The 17,754-nt window shown below is 40.1% G+C and overlaps 1 protein-coding gene across 2 annotated transcripts in view; it reads left to right on the forward strand.

Moving 5' to 3' along the window:
* The window catches only part of LOC118414075 (delta(14)-sterol reductase TM7SF2-like), a 25,788-nt gene continuing 8,034 nt past the window's right edge, over positions 1–17,754 (forward strand). The window contains exons 1-9 of one of the 2 annotated variants that reach the window (XM_035817844.1): positions 1–173; positions 2,518–2,685; positions 3,921–4,253; positions 6,249–6,581; positions 7,048–7,102; positions 7,761–7,955; positions 8,797–8,900; positions 9,333–9,452; positions 10,960–11,131. In XM_035817844.1, the coding sequence (XP_035673737.1) occupies positions 2,527–2,685; positions 3,921–4,253; positions 6,249–6,581; positions 7,048–7,102; positions 7,761–7,955; positions 8,797–8,900; positions 9,333–9,452; positions 10,960–11,131 (1,471 nt within the window). In that variant the 5' untranslated portion in view covers positions 1–173; positions 2,518–2,526. The remainder of the gene's footprint in view (positions 174–2,517; positions 2,686–3,920; positions 4,254–6,248; positions 6,582–7,047; positions 7,103–7,760; positions 7,956–8,796; positions 8,901–9,332; positions 9,453–10,959; positions 11,132–17,754) is intronic. The other variant, XM_035817852.1, reaches the window with a different exon arrangement.

A 17,754-nucleotide genomic window follows, 5' to 3' on the forward strand; every position in this document is an offset into this window, starting at 1 on the left:
AGCCACTTAACCAATCAGCGGTCAGTGTTTTGATAAAATTATCGCTCGACCAATCAGAGTGCTTCCCGCCCATCGCCCGCGAAGAAGTCGTTACGCTACAGGACAAAGCGTAAATTTGGTACGTTTTGCAGATCTACGCTCGGTAAAAGTCGGATTTTTCTACATTTCACAAGGTAAGTTGTATTTTGACCCCATCATCTCGATACTGCATAAGCTATGTTTATTTTTAAAGATACAGTTAGAGTAAAAAGTACGTAGAACATAGCAGCCTGTTTGTGAAAGTGATCACGATTTGCGAAAGAACGCCATGATACGATGTGCGGGCGAACAACATATATTTGGCCAGAGAAGAGGTGCCACATGCCGCATGTTTCCTTCCTTATGTCCGATCGAAGTTACCGGAAGTTCTGTGGTGTTTGCAGATAACACCACATGTCACGAATAGTCTGTTATTCTACGAATAGTCCAGTTTGTTTGCTCGGTAAACTTGTCATGTGTGTAGCGTCCCCCTCGCGTCGTGTCCTTGTGCCCTGGCCTGGACGAGGTCGACGCTGTAACAAGATCCTCTCCCCTTTTCTGACTTTTCCCCTGAGAAATTTCTTGCTAATTCATTTTTATTAATGAATGGATTATGAAGGAAAACAAGTGATGTTAATGTTATCTTTGTGATTTTTAGCAAAAGTTAATAACTAAGTTTTGTAGGCACCACTAGAAAACATCCTGAAACATAATTTACTTTTGTGTACTCTGTAACTGCACTTAGCGTGTCTTTGTTGTTTGAAAAGTCTTTACATGAAGAAGTGTCGTAAGGTTGTGTACGTTGTCTAGGCGGGCAAATACAAAAGGTTGATCTGCCCCACTGCACAAAGAGTAAATACAAGACAACAACAGAACATTTGGTGTCTTGTCTTTTGTCGTGTCTTGGAAGTATTTTCAAGTAGTAGATACACTACATAGTATGGCTTGTCAATCTGTTTGCATAAAATAACAATCCATTGGAATGTCCAAACTGGGATGGAATTTTTCAGCTTACTTAACTTTTGCATGCCTGAGGTTTTCCTCAAAGCAATCCCCTGCAAGCACAGATTATTTGCTTCATTGCACCACTTATTAGGTGAAACACTAAATTACGGGTTTACATAATTCTTTAGGGGTGTCGAAAGACACGATTGACCTCACAAATTATGATCAGTACAATGTTTTATAGGTCTAAAATATTGACCAATGACAATTTTTTTAATTAATACAGTTAGAAATGCCAGTAGGCATGTCATGTTTGAAGTGGTGTATATGTATCTGGATGCTGTATTGGAGAAATCAGATGATGAATTGTCCCTAAACGAACTGGAAATTTAAATCGAAGGACCAAATATCCCTAACCGGTTGTTATGGTTACCATATCAGATAGACTGCCTACTTTAAATCTTGAAATTTTGCTGTGGTTTTAAGATTTGTATTTTGCTGTAACATCCCCACCGCAATTTCACGATTATGATGATATTACTATATTATTAGAAACATGTCTCCCTTGTCCTTGCTTGTACTACTACAGTGCCACAGAATGTTTTTCGATTTTGAAACAGCAAAAAAACTTTTCCCTCCCACACTGACAGCAGAAGTAAAGGAGTTTCTGGTGTTGTTTTAAGGGAAGATGTTGACATTCTTTTGATCATTGGGTTGGATCATCCAGTATCTAAACATTCACTGGCTGCCCAGGACCCAAATAATGGAACTAAAAAATGTTAGTCCTTCCTAGCCTCCATAGCAGGCTCTTACTAGGGGCCTTTTTCCCGTCATTTTTGGGTCATAATACACTTTTGCTGATCATTTCTTTTCGTACTGGGTCTCATTTATTTTTTAGCTCTTTCAAAGTTTCAGTGCTGTTTCAAAGTAGATGTGCCCGTGTTCTGCTGGGTTTCCAACATACATTACTAGCATTGAATTGAGATTCTCTTCTATATTTTATTGACATTGCAACAAGGCAATACAAATGACTTTGGCAACAACTTTATTGAAGCATCTTTTATTAAAAGTTTTAGATTTTATAAAGTCTGAAAAGTAGGTTCTTAAATCCAGAAAATTAGCCTTGTTACCATCCGGAAAGTAGGTCACTCCGGGACTCATATAGTCATATGCTATATACAGTTGCTTCTAGCTCTGACATTTATTATACACTATATGTATCACTTCTTTGCTGTTCCGTCTGGGATCCCACACGCAGACCGCGTTAACGTCTGGAATCGTCCAAATTTTGGACAAGGGCACTGTTTCAATCATTGGTCCCTAGACTAGAGCAAATTAAGGAATGTGTTCAAGGGATTGTTGGAACAGGCCCTCCGTCTGCTTGTGGGAGGGTCTGTTGTTATTGAACAAGCGCTCTAGAACCCATTCCTTAATTCGCTCATTAACTGGCGTTACCACCATAAGGTTTGAATGCGTACTGGTCTCCAGACAGATAGCTAAGCAGAAGCGAACATAGGAGCGAAATATGAAATGTTTATTTGTTTTCTTGTACAGGAGAGAAGGATGTCCCGACGTCACGAGGAAGGTCAGACTGTCATGGCCAAGTGGCCGGGCAGCCACCTGTGGTTCCACGCCAAGGTGCTGAAGACCCTGGAGGGGGACAAGTACGTGGTCAGGTTTGAGGAGGGTACGGAGGAGGAGGTAGCTGCCCATCATGTGCTGGTAAGTACTGTCAATCATAATCTCCAAGCAGATCCTGCGATAGCATAGCCTGGGTATCATCCGGAAAGTTGTTCACTCCGGCATTCATTATATACTGTATATACAGTCGCTTCTAGCTCTGACATTCATTATAGACTATACATATCGCTTGCTGTTCCGTCTGGGATCCCGGACCACGTTAACGTCTGGAATCGTCCAAATTTTGAATGATTCCTGGGTGCGGATTGGTCCCTACACATGAGCGAATTATGGAAGGGGTTCTGTTTTGTCACTTCAGCAGTTCCTACAAATTCTGTATACTTAAATGATTGTGTAACCACTAAACCAGTCCCTGCCCCAGATAAGTGGGACAATAGAGAAGAAACTTTGCCCTTTGCTCCCCTGTAAAAGAAGATCAGTATACAAATCTCATGTGGGTTACTTTTTAGAAGACTTAGATTCCAACTATGAACAAGGAATAGAAAAGTGAAGAATGCCATCGTAGCAAAATATTATACCTTCCTATCAATGATGACTGAAAAAAGAATTTTAGTGTGTCCAATGGAATGTATGATGGAGCATGCACCCCCATTCTGAAATGGTAGGAGCCATGTACACCAGTAGTGGTGTGATGTGTTACACACATGAGGCGATGTCCCAGTTCTAACTACATATCTACAGTACTGTAGTCTTGTCTGGAGTGATTAGGTCTTCTTTCTTTACTGCAAGAAATTAAGCTGTGAGAAAATCTAGACCTATAGATATTATTTCAAGTCTTACTATTGCTGTGCTGATACTGTAAGTATATTTCATTTGATTTGACTATTAATTGCTGGGGGCAAAGATGAATATTCAATTAATAAATGTGCTTTGTCTCTATTAGTTGTGTCCTTTTTTTCTTGGATTTTGTTATTCAACTTCAAGTATTGACCTATACGTACATGTTTTGCTGTAAGCCAAATTAGTAGCTGTAAATGCAGAAATGTTCACAGCTTTCTTCTATAGCCCGAACTTGAAACCACAGTGATAATTTTTGTCCCATTTTTCTGCTATCCCTTGTCTTACTTTAAGCATTACATGTACGTATACGTACTATACATTGTTTCATGTGTTGGAGGCACATGAAGACAAACAAATACAAAGGACAAATTGAACACAGACCGATCTTCTAACAATATAATTAGTTACATAGTTATCAAGAAGTGCTACATCTCTGGATTCCAACCACGATGATGATTTGTCCTTGTCTCTTCCAGTCAGAATCGTACTTCGGCAGGTCAGGTTCCAAAAGTCCGTCCCGGCGGCGTTCACGGTCAAGGTCGCGAGGACGCTCTCCGGGACGAACCCCCAGGAGACGGTCAAAAAGCCCGGCAATAAAGACCCCGAAGGTCGCCAAGGCCAACTCCTCAGGGACCCCAGCACGAGGACGTAGGGAATCTCCTCGTAAGGTGGCTAAGTCAACGCCTGCGGCCAAAACCGCCACGCCCGAACCGAAGGGGAAAGCCAGCCCCGAGCCCAAGGCTAAATCTTCTCCTGAACCTAAGGCTACATCCACTCCTGCCAAGATTACCAAGATGGAGGTGAAAAAGGTAATAAAGGTTACAGGGTTCTAGCCAGGATTTTATTTTAGCGTAGTGGGAATGGCATGGTAGCAAAGCGACTAATCAGGAGATTGGTGTGGAAGGGGGGGCAGGGTTCTCCCCAGAATTTTTTAGTATAGTGGAGGGGCTGGCAAAAAATAACCTGCACCAACGCGTTGCGCTTTCATGAAAATGGGTTCATTTTGCAATGACAGAGGGTGTCAAATACTACAAGTATAATATATACTGTTGTGATTCCTTTGTTGTGAAGTGGCAATACGACTATTGTTTTGATCATTGCTCATTCACAAGTTTTTGCAGACAATGCTGACTGGAAAAGTGATGCCACTTGGTACAAAAATCTGTGACTTGTCATTAATTTTAGCAAAACTAACAAAGAAAATAGGGAAGAAACACACTAAATTTGAAAAATAGTATAGTGGAGCTGGCTGAGAGTATAGTGGAGGGTCTCCCTTATTCCACCCTCTGGGGAGAACCCTGGGGGGTCTTAGTCCTTCCACAGTGAGATTTGAAGATGTAGAGTTAAAAGTTAGGATTTGGGGGTCAGTTTTGAGTGGCATATCATCATTTTTCATTGTTCAGACATTTATTAGTCATTGTTGAACAAGCAAATGACAGCAAAGCACCACTACACTAGTTAAAAATTAGCGTAGTGGCCCTTATTTTAGCGTAGGGGTCACAAATTTTAGCGTACTAGCTAGAACCCTGGGTTATACTGTAATTCACTTTGTCTTCTCGGTACCAAACTTTCACGGTCTGAGAAAATTTAATTTGTTCTCGGAATTAAATGTTCACTGTGACTGTCACAGCAAGTGCACATTAAAAAAGTCTGTGAATTATTTGTTATCAGTGATGATAAGTTCACGTTACAGTCGTTACCGTGAAAACCATGAACATAATGTTCAGTACATTGAAAAAATCAGGAATTACGGTATATTAACGTTAGTAATTATTATGCAGGTTTCGCATACATGTGTCTAGGCTCAATTTTTTTTCCAGTCGCATGTGAAATTGCATGTTGGCAAATATGTTTGATGCAGTTTGGAATAGATTCATTAGAACAAAGTTCAACAAGCAAACCTTGTAACTGGCATCTTAGTTTTAATTACAGAATTGAGACAAGAAACAGAAGTGAGCGCGAAGTTTGTAATGGGGGGATAGCGGGGGACAGGAAGAATATTAAGCAGGGTAGTAAGGGGAGTTAAGGGTAGGATAAAGGGATAGAGGGTAAAAAGTAAGGGAAGATGTTGGTCGCTTCCACACCCACCCAACAGTAGGGCTTGTCGTGGAGCATCGCCTCACGCCCTGGTCTGAGATGGGGCTTTTTCCGCACTCCACTCTCTCTCCATCACATGGCTGGGGCGTGTGGGATGGGTGTTGCGTTGGGAATATTTTACTACTCTAGTTTGCAGGGATCGAAATCCTTTTTTTTGCTACATGCAAAATTGCAAGTTGGCAAAAATTTTACGTGCAATTTGAAAAATTTACATGCAAAATACAACTAGGCGGCGATGGCGACAAGTATCGCCAGCTTGAATCGGTGAATTTTGATTACATCTAGTAAAGCTACCGTAGAAAGTTACTGGCAAAAACAAGAAAGGATAAAGACACACGTCCATTTGTCTTTTTGTCTAAGAGTAGGGGGTCTAATTCCTCAGTATTTTTCCAATAGGCCAGGTATTTTCAACATGCAAGATTGCAAGTTCAGAATAATTTTACATGCAAATCTCAAAAATTATGTGCAAATTGCAAGTTTAGTATCTGTATTTCGAACCCTGGTTTGTATCCATTGGTGCTTATTGACTCCCATTGCGGTACCTGTTGGTGTCTAGCTTGTGGCTTGTTCGCAACTGCAAGTACTTTTCATTTAAGAAAAAAATTGCCATGCAAAGTGTTTGTGACTGTCTTTCGCAAATGTACACAGTCCTATGAGTTAGAAAGTTCCTATGTATTAAAAATGTCTCGTATATCTAACCCATGCAGGTTGTAGAACAGAAGAGTGAAGTGGTCCACAGGTACGCCACCCGCTCCAGCACCAACAAGGAACTGGTGCCCGGCCTGGACCTCAAGCCCGGCGCCGTGCCGAAGACTACGGAGTACGAGTTTGGCGGGCCCGTGGGCGCCTTCCTGCTGACGTTCCTGCTGCCGGCCACGGTACTGTACCTGTACGGCGTGTGTAACAAGGCGCACTGCGACCTGGTATTCGTGCCGCACCTACCCAAGACGCTGGACGCATACTTTAACACTAACGCCGCTCTGGTGTTCCTGGGCTGGTTCGCCTTCCAGGCCCTGATCTACATGCTTCCCATTGGCAGGGTGAGTTTGCACAACACATGTCTAGGTTTTAGTAAAACTACAGACTAGTCTGGGTACTATTTAGATAGTAGTTAGTTCCTATGTTGGCTTGTGCTACCCGTGTGGGAAACTTGAAATCTTTTAGTGGTGACGTCAGTTAATGAGAGAATTAAGGAATGGGTTCTACAGTGCTTTTGCGATGACAGAAGGCCCTCCCGCAAGTGTACAGATGGCGTTTAGGGTGTTGGAACGCCTGTTTCAACGATCGCTTCAACCCATTCCTTAATTCGCTCATGTGTAGGGATCAATCAGCACCCTCGTCCAAAATTTGGAGGATTCCAGACGAATGTCAGAGCGAGAAGCGACTATAGTGTATAATAAACCCTTGAGCAAACTACTTTCCAGATGGTACCCAGACTAGGCTATAGTCACATGCACATAGAAGCAAAACAGGCTCTAACCTGTATTTTTGTACTAATTTCCACAGTTAGCTGATGGTGTGCCCCTCAGGGATGGACGCATGCTGAAGTACAGGATCAATGGTAGGTGTAAGAACTGTCAGATTTGTTTTGTTGTAACAATGTGGATTGATTACTTGGTAACAAGACACTTCATGTATGGTTTTAGGGGCACAATGTTATTCTTTTTCTGTACCAACATTTTGGCAGCTGCTCTTTTTCCTTATTCGGGGCAAAGTCACGACAAGGCTACTTCTGCGTCCACTTTGTGATGAGTCTACATGTTGACAAGGGAAGCTGTCTAAACATTGGCAGAGAAAGAAGATACTATAGTCTGTAGGAACCAAAGAAAACTATGCTGACTTGACTGGGGGTAGGGGGGCAAGACATGATATCGGAGATTAAATTTTTCGTAAATGCCTTTTTGGATTTCGAGTGAAAGAAAACTCAGAGTCATAGTTGTGAAAATTGAGCTTTGTTCAAGCCCAAAGGAAGCACCATCAGTTTTCAGTCAATTTCACTAAGCTTTGTCAGACGTCTGATTCACTGTGCTGACTATGCGGAAATCCGAAGTGTGACTGTGATGATGTCAGGAGTGAATCAAAGGTGTCAGGAAGACGGAATCTATCACCTTCACGGTTCAGAGAGGGCTGATTTTGGTTCGGATTTGGTAAGAAAGAAAGAGATTGGCACAACGAGGTAGTTCTAGTCACTGATGTGTTCTCCAATCTCTTCCTACCAGCTTTCTTTGCATTTGTGGTGAGCCTGGCTGCGTTCGGAGCTGCCTACCACTACAAGGCGCCGCTGGGCTGGGTGTACGATAACTACCTCCAGCTGGCCAGCACGGCCACTGCCTTCTCCCTCCTTATGAGCGTGGTTCTGTACATCAGGGCCAGGAGGGCGCCCAAGTCTGCCCTGTCCCCAGTTGGAAACTCAGGTGGGTACCGATCAGGGGTCTACATGACCTTGATGTGGTAGATGTTTCCTGCCATGTGTCCAACATGTTGGAAACATTTCTGATGAATGTAGAATACAACACGGTGTATTCCGTATCACCCGAGGTACCAGCCCGACCGCTGGAACGATCGCCCGAAGGGTGAAGGGTGATCCGACCCGTGGGAGGGCTGGGACCAAGGGTGATGGGGAATGCACCGTGTTATTTATTTATGTCATATCCACTTGAAAAAAGACATATTTCGATGCGAAATGCACCAGAAGTTGAGAAAATGTGTCCTTGAACAAAAGATTGTAACAACAGCAATTCTAAAGTCCGAATCCGGTATTTGAATTAGTTCGACGTTCAAAATAGTTTGATTTACTCGAAGGAAGCCTGTGTGATACAGGTTAGAACCCATGTGATATGGAAAGTTATCACACGGTCTGGAACACCTGTATTGAACATTTCCGCAGCCCAGGTATGAGGTATGACATAAATTATATATATAAACATAGTGTCACACAAGTTTACCATTTGTTCACACATGTTGCAGACGGGTCAGTGTGCCAGAGACTTTTGAGACTTTATTAGAAAATTCTTCACATATTAGTGACGTGCCCTACGGCATGCCAGACAAACAATGACGTACATACAAAACATCAAATATTTACTTACATGTCAATTAAAAGCAGCTATTCCATGATTAATATATGTACACAATACACAAGTCAATGGAACAGCTCCTGAGCCTCATCCTTAGCTATTTTCTCTCACTATGCATGATCGTCAATCATCATACATTGTACTTGTATTTACCATGTTCCTTTACCCTATCTTGCAGGAAATGCAGTCTATGACTTCTTCATCGGCCATGAGCTGAACCCCCGAATCGGCAGCTTCGACTTGAAGTACTTCTGTGAGCTGAGGCCTGGTCTCATCGGATGGGTAAGCCAGATTACGATAGCGTTCGAGACAAAGAGCCATTTTATAGAAAATCCTTACCATTATATAATGTGAAACTTCATGGAGAAGACTCAGGAGAATCTGACTTTACAGTTCTTTTATATTAGTATGGTCATTCTGATTAGATTACTCAAGTATATGGATAACATTCTTGGTGAATCCCAAAATTGGACAAAATGGACAAAAATTGATGTGCGGTGTATGTCATCCATCTAATGGAATCAGTGTAGCCAAAGATAGTTAGCCTGGAGTCCAGCCTTGTTCGCTTTAGTCCTCTTGAGTAGGTTGCTACTGACTTTCGGCAGCTTACTCAAGCAAACAAAGCTGGACTCCAGACTAAAGGTAGAAGCCGTGCATCAAATGAATAATGAATGTCTGAATCCCAGCTTGCTAACTCTGTCCTGTCTTCTATAGGTGATGATCAACCTGTGTCTGTGTGCCAAGCACTACTCGGAGCACGGCCAGCTGTCTACTGCCCTGACCTGTGTCACCCTGTTCCAGGCTCTGTATGTGGCCGACGCTCTCTGGTTTGAGGTGGGTTTCTGTGTTTGTGTGCACCCAAATTTGGAGATGTACCTAAGGCCACACCAATTTAATTTCTTGGTTCACAGATTTTTTCATAAAAAATATGGAGCGAGAGGGCAAAATAAAAATAAAAATAAAAATTGTAAAATGGTTGGGGTAAAGGTAAGGGCTAATCCAAAACATAAAGAATAAAAAGTTTTCAGCTTGGAAAAATTACAAAAACACTATTACTGTACAGTAACAGTACCTGTTCGTTCAAAATTACAAAAGTAGTGTCAGTTTTTATGTTTGTCCCATTCTTCATGAATGAAAAATATAACCGCAATAATAATACCCACATTTTAAGGAGCTTATAATATAAAGGCCAATTTGCTACACCAGAAAGTTGGTGAATGGTTTCATTAATGGTGAAAATTTGCTGAGTGGTAATTTTTATTTTTTTTCCCAAAAAATAGGAGCGAGTGAATCCGTGAACCAAGAAATTAAATTGGTGTGGCCTAACTGAAACTTTCTGAAAATTAACTGGTCATATTGGGCAAGTACATGTACATGATCTTGTTAACGTGCCCAAACAAACTTTTCACTGCCTCAGATTCAAATAACATATTTCTATGCCTTTTTACCTGCAGCAAGAAAATCCTTTTCTCTGTTTATAAGAGAAAATAAACACTTTTATTTAAAGCATGTAGCAATGTTTTAAGCGCAAGAATGGGATTGTGATTATACCAGGCTAGTAGTAAATATACCAAATATTATCTGCCCTAATCACACTGGCCATGTCGGGCAAGTACACAAGTACATATGCTTGTCCGAACAGTACTTTTACTTGCACCAGGCAATCGGGCTAATGGACTTGTCCAACCCTGACAATGCTTCAAATGCCCATCCATCAGGGGAACAGGTTTTCTGCGCGTTAAAAAATTAAGTTGTGCAAATGATAAATTCTGCCAGAAAAATGTGGCCCCATTATATGATTTTACCTCTGCTACCTGAATTTTTGGTTTGAAAAGCCCCTAATTTTTTGGTCCCTTGGGAATAGGTTAATTTGCATATCCAGCAGGTTTCAAAATCACTTGAATTTGACACAAATACATGGAAAAATTACTAATATGAGGCTTTGCATAACTGCTTGAGGCTTTTCTCCATTCTACAAGCTTCATTTCATCTTTTCTCAAGCAGATTGTTTCACATGCAAATGTCAACCTTTGTTGCGCGTTAAAACTTCACATTTAAAAATCACTTTAAAACTCCAGGAATATTTACAGAAAGGGATATTGTACTCTAGAATGCAACAACATGATACTTAATTTCATTTTGTGTTATCATCTTCAAGCTGTTAAGTTAAAAATGGCAAAAAAGTTTTCAAATCCCGAGGGAATCAGCTAATTTGCATATTTTAATGTGCATGCTTTTAACGCGCAAAACGCGCACAAAACCCCAACCCTCGTGTGTCAACACTGATGTGTTGTTGATTGAAGGTGGACACCCATCGTTTGTTTGTCTGTTGACACCTCAGGATGCCATCTTGACGACCAACGACATCACGACTGAAGGGTTTGGGTTCATGCTGGCGTTCGGTGACCTTGCCTGGGTGCCCTTCACCTACACCCTGCAGGGGCGTTACCTGGTGGACCATCCCGAACATGACCTCACCAACGTGCAGGCCGCGCTCATCGTGCTCCTCAACTGTAGGTTCCACTTTTGTTTAAAGGGGCATTCCACTCCAGACGGGACTGTTATTTTCCGATAGATACTAATTGTAGAAGTGACAAATGTATGCTATGTACCATGATACGAAAGAGAACCCATTAGCCCCACGCGCATCAAAAAGCATTCAGTCTTCTACAAAACTCCCCAAGTACCCTCTAATTAAATTAAATCAATCTCAGCCTGTGGCTGAATACAATGTGCCTGACTTAAGTTAGCATACAAAGCTAATTTCAGGGGCGCTAAGAAAAACACGTCTAGATATGTGTTCTTTGATATCTTGTGAACAATTGACCTTCTTGGTACATGCTTAGCGCCCCTCATTTATGCCGAAAATATTCACGATAAAGGAAGTGTCTACACGTATAGGGAATACATGGGTAGGGTCTGCATGGGTTTAGTGAGTGTCATATTGTTTTACAAACACACGTTGCGTAATTCGCCACAAGTGGAATTCCACAAAAGGTTGGCTGATCATGTATTCATTGATACATTATCTATTGGAAAATAACACTCCCTTCTGGAGTGGAATGTCCCTTTAATTACAAGGAGTTTTAGCCGGGTTATTTTGTTACATGTACACCAAGCCAGCTTTAGTTTCCATTTATATTATTACAATCAGGGCTCGAAATACTTTTTTTCTGCATACCTGCACTGGTGCAGGTAACATTGAAAATTACCTGCACCAGACAAATTTTACCTGCACCACTCTGAATTTAGGAAGTATGGATCATACTAAAATTGTTCAGGAACCATTGCTATTTTTTCTTTTATCCTTTAGGCCACACCAATTTAATTTCTTGGTTCACGGAGTTTTTCATAAAAAATATGGAGCGAGAGGGCGAAATAAAAATAAAAATAAAAATTGTAAAATGGTTGAGGTAAAGGTAACGGCTAATCCAAAACATAAAGGATAAAAAGTTTTCAGCTTGAAAAAAGTACAAAAACACTATTTTTGTACAGTAACAGCACCTGTACCCACACTTTAAGGAGCTTATAATATAAAGGCCAATTTGCTACACCAGAAAGTTGGTGAATGGTTTCATTAATGCTGAAAATTTGGTGAGTAGTAATTTTTATTTTTATTTTTTTTTCCAAAAAATAGGAGCGAGCGAATCCGTGAACCAAGAAATTAAATCGGTGTGGCCTTATAGGTAGTAACAGTCAATGCAGCAAATAACAATCCATATACACTGACATTGTAGGACATTTATGTATAAAACCCAGCACATGGACCAGTGCAGGTTAGGTGCAGGTAGACACCAGAAATACCTGCACAGCTCCAATTTTACTTGCACTAACCTGCATATGCAGGTGGTATTTCAAGCCCTGACAATGTACATGTAGTGTAGAAATAACACCGGTCCACAAGGTAACCTGGACGGTGGTTTCAAACTGAAATATTTCATAATCTGACTCAGATTATGAAAATATTTTAGTTTGAAATTAGAATTCATCTCTCAGATTCTGAGTGATAAATTCAAAACAGTCTTCCTGTTTTTCTGGTAACTCACACTGTCAACAGATTTAGGCTTTGAACAATTATCACCAGTCAGTTCAAATCCGGAAGTACATTTTCCGTTTTGATCGCAGCCAATGTTGAAATCCTATTTTTTCAACTTTTTTCTTCCTGGACATACATCAAAGTTTTACGTACCATTGGAAAGCTCATGTTATCCTGAGTATCAGGCTACTTTTTTAGTGTCCTAACGTACAAATTTCTTGAAATATTTGACTTTAAAAATTGCTTTTCCCGCGGTCTGAACATAAGTTCCAGCAGGAAATTCTTGTTCCCGCGGGACTGAGCAGGTTGTTCCTTCGGGTTTCAAAGCTTACCCCGATTGCAGACCGCATACAATTACCACCATGAAAATCACTGAATTAATTAGAATCACACCTGGTTAGCTTGTGTAATTAGCACGTGTATGACCAGTTCAGTATGTCTAGGAGAGGCCGACGGGATGAACAGGAAATCCTCGGGACCTGTCCCCCAACAGAAGCTGTTTTTTCTGCATCATGAGCTAGCTGACTCAAAAGAAGGCATTGCTTGACTTCAACGCTCAATATAGACATAACAAATGTCATCTTTGAAAGGATAGCACTATACAGGGTCCAATATATGTGTTTGTTTTGTTTTGTTTTTTCAATCACACAAGACTTTGGCCAATACATTCTCTCTCCATGGTTTGTAACATAACATTGAGGTGCCTGAGTTGGCTCAATTTGTGTACAGTTTTTCCTGACATCAGGGTGGAGATGTTGAGACAGTTTAATTTGCTTTGATTTTTATTAACCTTTAGCCCATTTGGGCTAATCTTCCAAGATTCAAAACAATCAACATTACTATACAACATACATTTTAAAAAATACAACAATCAACAATCAAAGTATTTACAATAGAGCACAGTGTCTCAGGTCAAAGGTCTTAGAGATACAATGTTTGAGATGGCATGTCTAAAACTGGACAATGTACACAGTGACTTTATATTGTCAGATGGCAATGAGTCCCAGAGTATAATTGCTTAGTACAGGAAGGTACGTTTTATAATGTTTTAGGTTTGGGTAGTCCAAAGTTGTCAAATGGATACAGAAAATGTAGTGTTGTACATGTGGGATGAATTTAGTTTAACTGGTCTGAAGGAATTGTACACATTTTGTGGTTCGTGGCTAGTGAGGGTTTTGAAGAACATTTAATCAGAGTAATTAAAGAGAATTTTTTTAAAAAACTTGTCAATACGGTTGAAAAGGTTGGACCTCTGCAGGTCTCCCTCACAGCTCTCTGAGAGGTGTGAGGAAAGGTGTGAAAGGCGTGAATAAATTTGTCATGATATGGACCGTTCGGGTCATGATATGGGCCGTTCGGGTCCATATAATGGACCAACGGTTTCACAGTCAGAAAGGATTTGGATTGATGATTATAAGGCACACTTCAATCCCCTTAGACTGTTGACTGTAAAATAGTCATTGCTTCTGGGGTAGTATTAGACCAAGGAGGTTTGTTTATACCCAGCTGGGGGTATTAGCCTTGAAAAGGCCATGACAACATGCAATTTTGTCTCCTTTTTGCCTTTTAGTGACTGACTACAGTCATGTATATCATAATTTGTCTTATGTCGCCAATCCAAAGTTAGCAACAATAGCAACTGAGACAAAATCTGACAAAATAGAAAGTCCAACAAAATCGTCCATAAACTGCCAGAGCCATAACCTCTGCTTGGAGAGTATGGATTTCTTAGTCTGTGTCTATTTGCTGGAAGTAGTAATATTCATATCTGGTGGAGCACTGGTCAAATTCCGGTGTTTTGCAGTTAGAAGTGATGTGCTGCCCCGGGTGCCTCTAAAGACTCTGGGTCTGCGTGGCGGGTTGTGACAACGAGTTATGCTGAATTCAGAAGAACACCCTACGTATTACGCTAAATCAAGGAAGGCAATTATGATGAATTTGGATGCCTCACTACGAATTACGTAGATAAGGTGGCTTTCCCTAGAGTTATGGGAAATAATAATAGGCTGCCTACGCCTTACCGAAAAGAACATGCAGACCCTCTCTAAACCCAAGGACGTTACATCGGCTTGCTAAACTTTTCCTCACTGACCTCATTAGTTAACTCCAAGACTTGGTGATGATACAGTAATAATGGATGAATCTAGTCATGATAGCATGCCACAAATAAAGATGATAATAAATAGTTACACATACAACGCGGGCTCATTAGGCTATATAGCTGTTTATGACTGCAAGCGCCACGGGTGTCCCGCGGCCAGCGTTCCAGATCCCTCCCGACACATCCACCGATATCGGTAAAAACTGTGTATAGATTGGGCCTTACTCAAGGAGCTATCATCACAAATGAATGATGAAAGCTCCTTGAGTTACTGTAACTGTAATTATTGTTGTATGGCAGTTTTTTTCCTGGTTCTGTCAAGCTCTCAAGGTGTTTTGTCAAGTGTGCAACAGGAATTTGAATGATAAACCCTGCCCAGCATTGACACCTCTCTTGGCTCCCTATTGTCATGTATGTACTAGCTATAGGAGGAGACATTAGCACAGAAGCTATTACCTTATTCCATTTTAATATAAGATTGGGGATAATGTTATGTCTGGAAAATTGTCTTTCCAGACATTTGTTTGTGTAGAAGCAAAATATTTTCTATGGAAATTATTTTGAATTAGTTCTTTCTGTGTCTACTCTTTTCTTACTCAAAAACCAAGGAGGTCCCTGTTTCAACCTTTTTGACGAAAACATATCAAGTATTTCAACAATACTCTGGACTTGAAAATATGAAGTGCACTTTAAAGAAAAAATTCAAGATTTTAGAAAAGATCATCAGTGAGAATACCACTTTATATCATGATTCCCTTTTGTCTAACCAAGAATCACAAAGACCTCATTCATGTTGCAAAACTCCAAACTGTTTTATGGGTTTTGTTTGTAATGTGATCTTTCCTTGAAGTTCATGGCAAATATCCAAACAAAAATTAAAAACTTCTAATTCCACTTTCCCCCGTGATGCCACCAACTATGACCTGGATTCACGCCTCTTTTGTGTTCATGATGACAATTCCCAAATTCGACTGGCAGTAGTAGTAGTTCGCATGAAATTAAATGTTATCTTCAACAAAAAGATAAACAACAACACAGACACACCAAACCAAGCATCCCAGGAAATTGGGGGTTCTGGCTGGCCAAATAGGTAATTAGTATAGGTACCCAAGCTAGTGTTGGCAGACCTCTGTTTTGCTAAAGTGGGACTAAGACCATTAAAGAATGTTATTGTGGGTTTGGCAGACAAATTTGACATTTGTGTCTCAAGTTTTGTGAGGTCAAGTAGGTTATAATTTGGCAGAAGTAGAGAAGAGATTCTGCTCATTCCAATTATGTACTAGACTAAATGATAATTACCAAAATATTTGTGCAAAATACATTGTATGAACACATTTTACTCTTCAGATTTGACAAATAATGACCGAGAACAGCTTGTTGCAGATGGCTAACAGTAACAAAATTTTCACAGGATGTAGAGAAGACTGAGAGAAGACTGCCTACTTTTTAGAAAAGCTTTCCAGAAAATAACACTTCAGATTATTTGAAATTAATCAATTTTAAAGTTTGTCCATTTTGATAAAATTTAGGCAGTACGTATGAATTCAACAGTCAATATCTAACTTTCTGATAGTAAAATAAATTTTCCAGAAATAATTCACGCAAACACACTTGTTGTGTATTCTTTGCATGTCATTATATCATAGGTTTTTATTTACAAGCTTGTCTTTGCCTTTCAAGTTTACATGCTTGGATTTTGTAGTTTTTGTACTTGTGAATCTGACAACCACATTCGTCATGTTGACAGGGGCATTATTATCAATAGTAATTGTTTTTAGCACCTTGGCCCAAAGTAATTACCTGTATTCATCTTTAATTATGCATAGAATGCAGTCAGGGACACTTTAATTGGTCAGTTCATTACTCATGGCCTGAAATGTCTGGTCGTAATTTCTTTGTCTAGTCAAGGAGCTTTTTTAAACTCCTTTCTCCAGCACTTGGAATTATTTCTTGATAGAAGAAAATAATCAAAGTCAACAATCTAGAGCTATGTTAGCTTTCAAAAAGAAGTAAACGACTAGTGAACTAATTCTTAGCAGGTGTTTTCATGTACTATTTTAGGAGATGGAAACTCACCTCAGCATATTACATTGAATCAAGAAGGGTATACGGTATACCTGCCTAAAACCCCCTTCTGCGAATATATGTTAAACTTTAAAATAATGTGTTCCACAATATAGGGAAAATGCATTGGTGTCCACAAATTAAACAGAAATTCACAAAATTCCCTACGCGAAAACAAATTACGAGAACACACTATGAAGTTCTTGATGTTTGGCTTCTTTAAAACAAAATTTAATGTAAAGATAGGCTCTCGAATTTTGATAAAACATGACAGAAGCTAAACAATGTCTTCAGCATGGCCGACACAACAACTACAAAATTATGCATAGCTTACAGTCATTGAAATTAAAGCTTTGAAAACAATCCTCAAGAAAGAAAAGGAGATGATAATCTACAGCTATATGCAAGGAGCTATCATCAACTATATTCCATAGGCAGTGTTGGGAAATTGCATTGGATTCAACAACACAGCACTGTTCACAAGATTCACTATAGGGAAAATAGACAATACACTACAATTACAAAGCAAAACAATGAGCTTTCATCTGTACAAAGGTAATGAAAGGTTTTGAATTTGGGCAGAGATAAAATGACAGACCTAGAAGCCAAACAAACAATGTTCTCAATATGGCGGACACAACAAGTACACAATAACAATAACACTTAGTCTCACACTGTGAGGCAAACCCGCTTTTTAGTGGAGCATTGCGTGTTTTATAACCATTCCGTGTTCTGTGACCCTGACCTGGAGTCGCTATCTGTTAAATACGCGCAACTCCAGAAAAACGTACAACGCAAAAAATGCCTAAAACTGAGGACTGAGGACTGAGAACGCTAAAGACTGCGGAATCTACTCGGAGATTACTATGATAGGAATGGAGACTTTTTGGAGACTTGTTGAATCCAAGGAGATTGAAATCCTTGCTGAATCCTTC

This window comes from Branchiostoma floridae, chromosome 1 (assembly GCF_000003815.2).
Source record: "Branchiostoma floridae strain S238N-H82 chromosome 1, Bfl_VNyyK, whole genome shotgun sequence".
Taxonomy (NCBI): Eukaryota; Metazoa; Chordata; class Leptocardii; order Amphioxiformes; family Branchiostomatidae; genus Branchiostoma; species Branchiostoma floridae.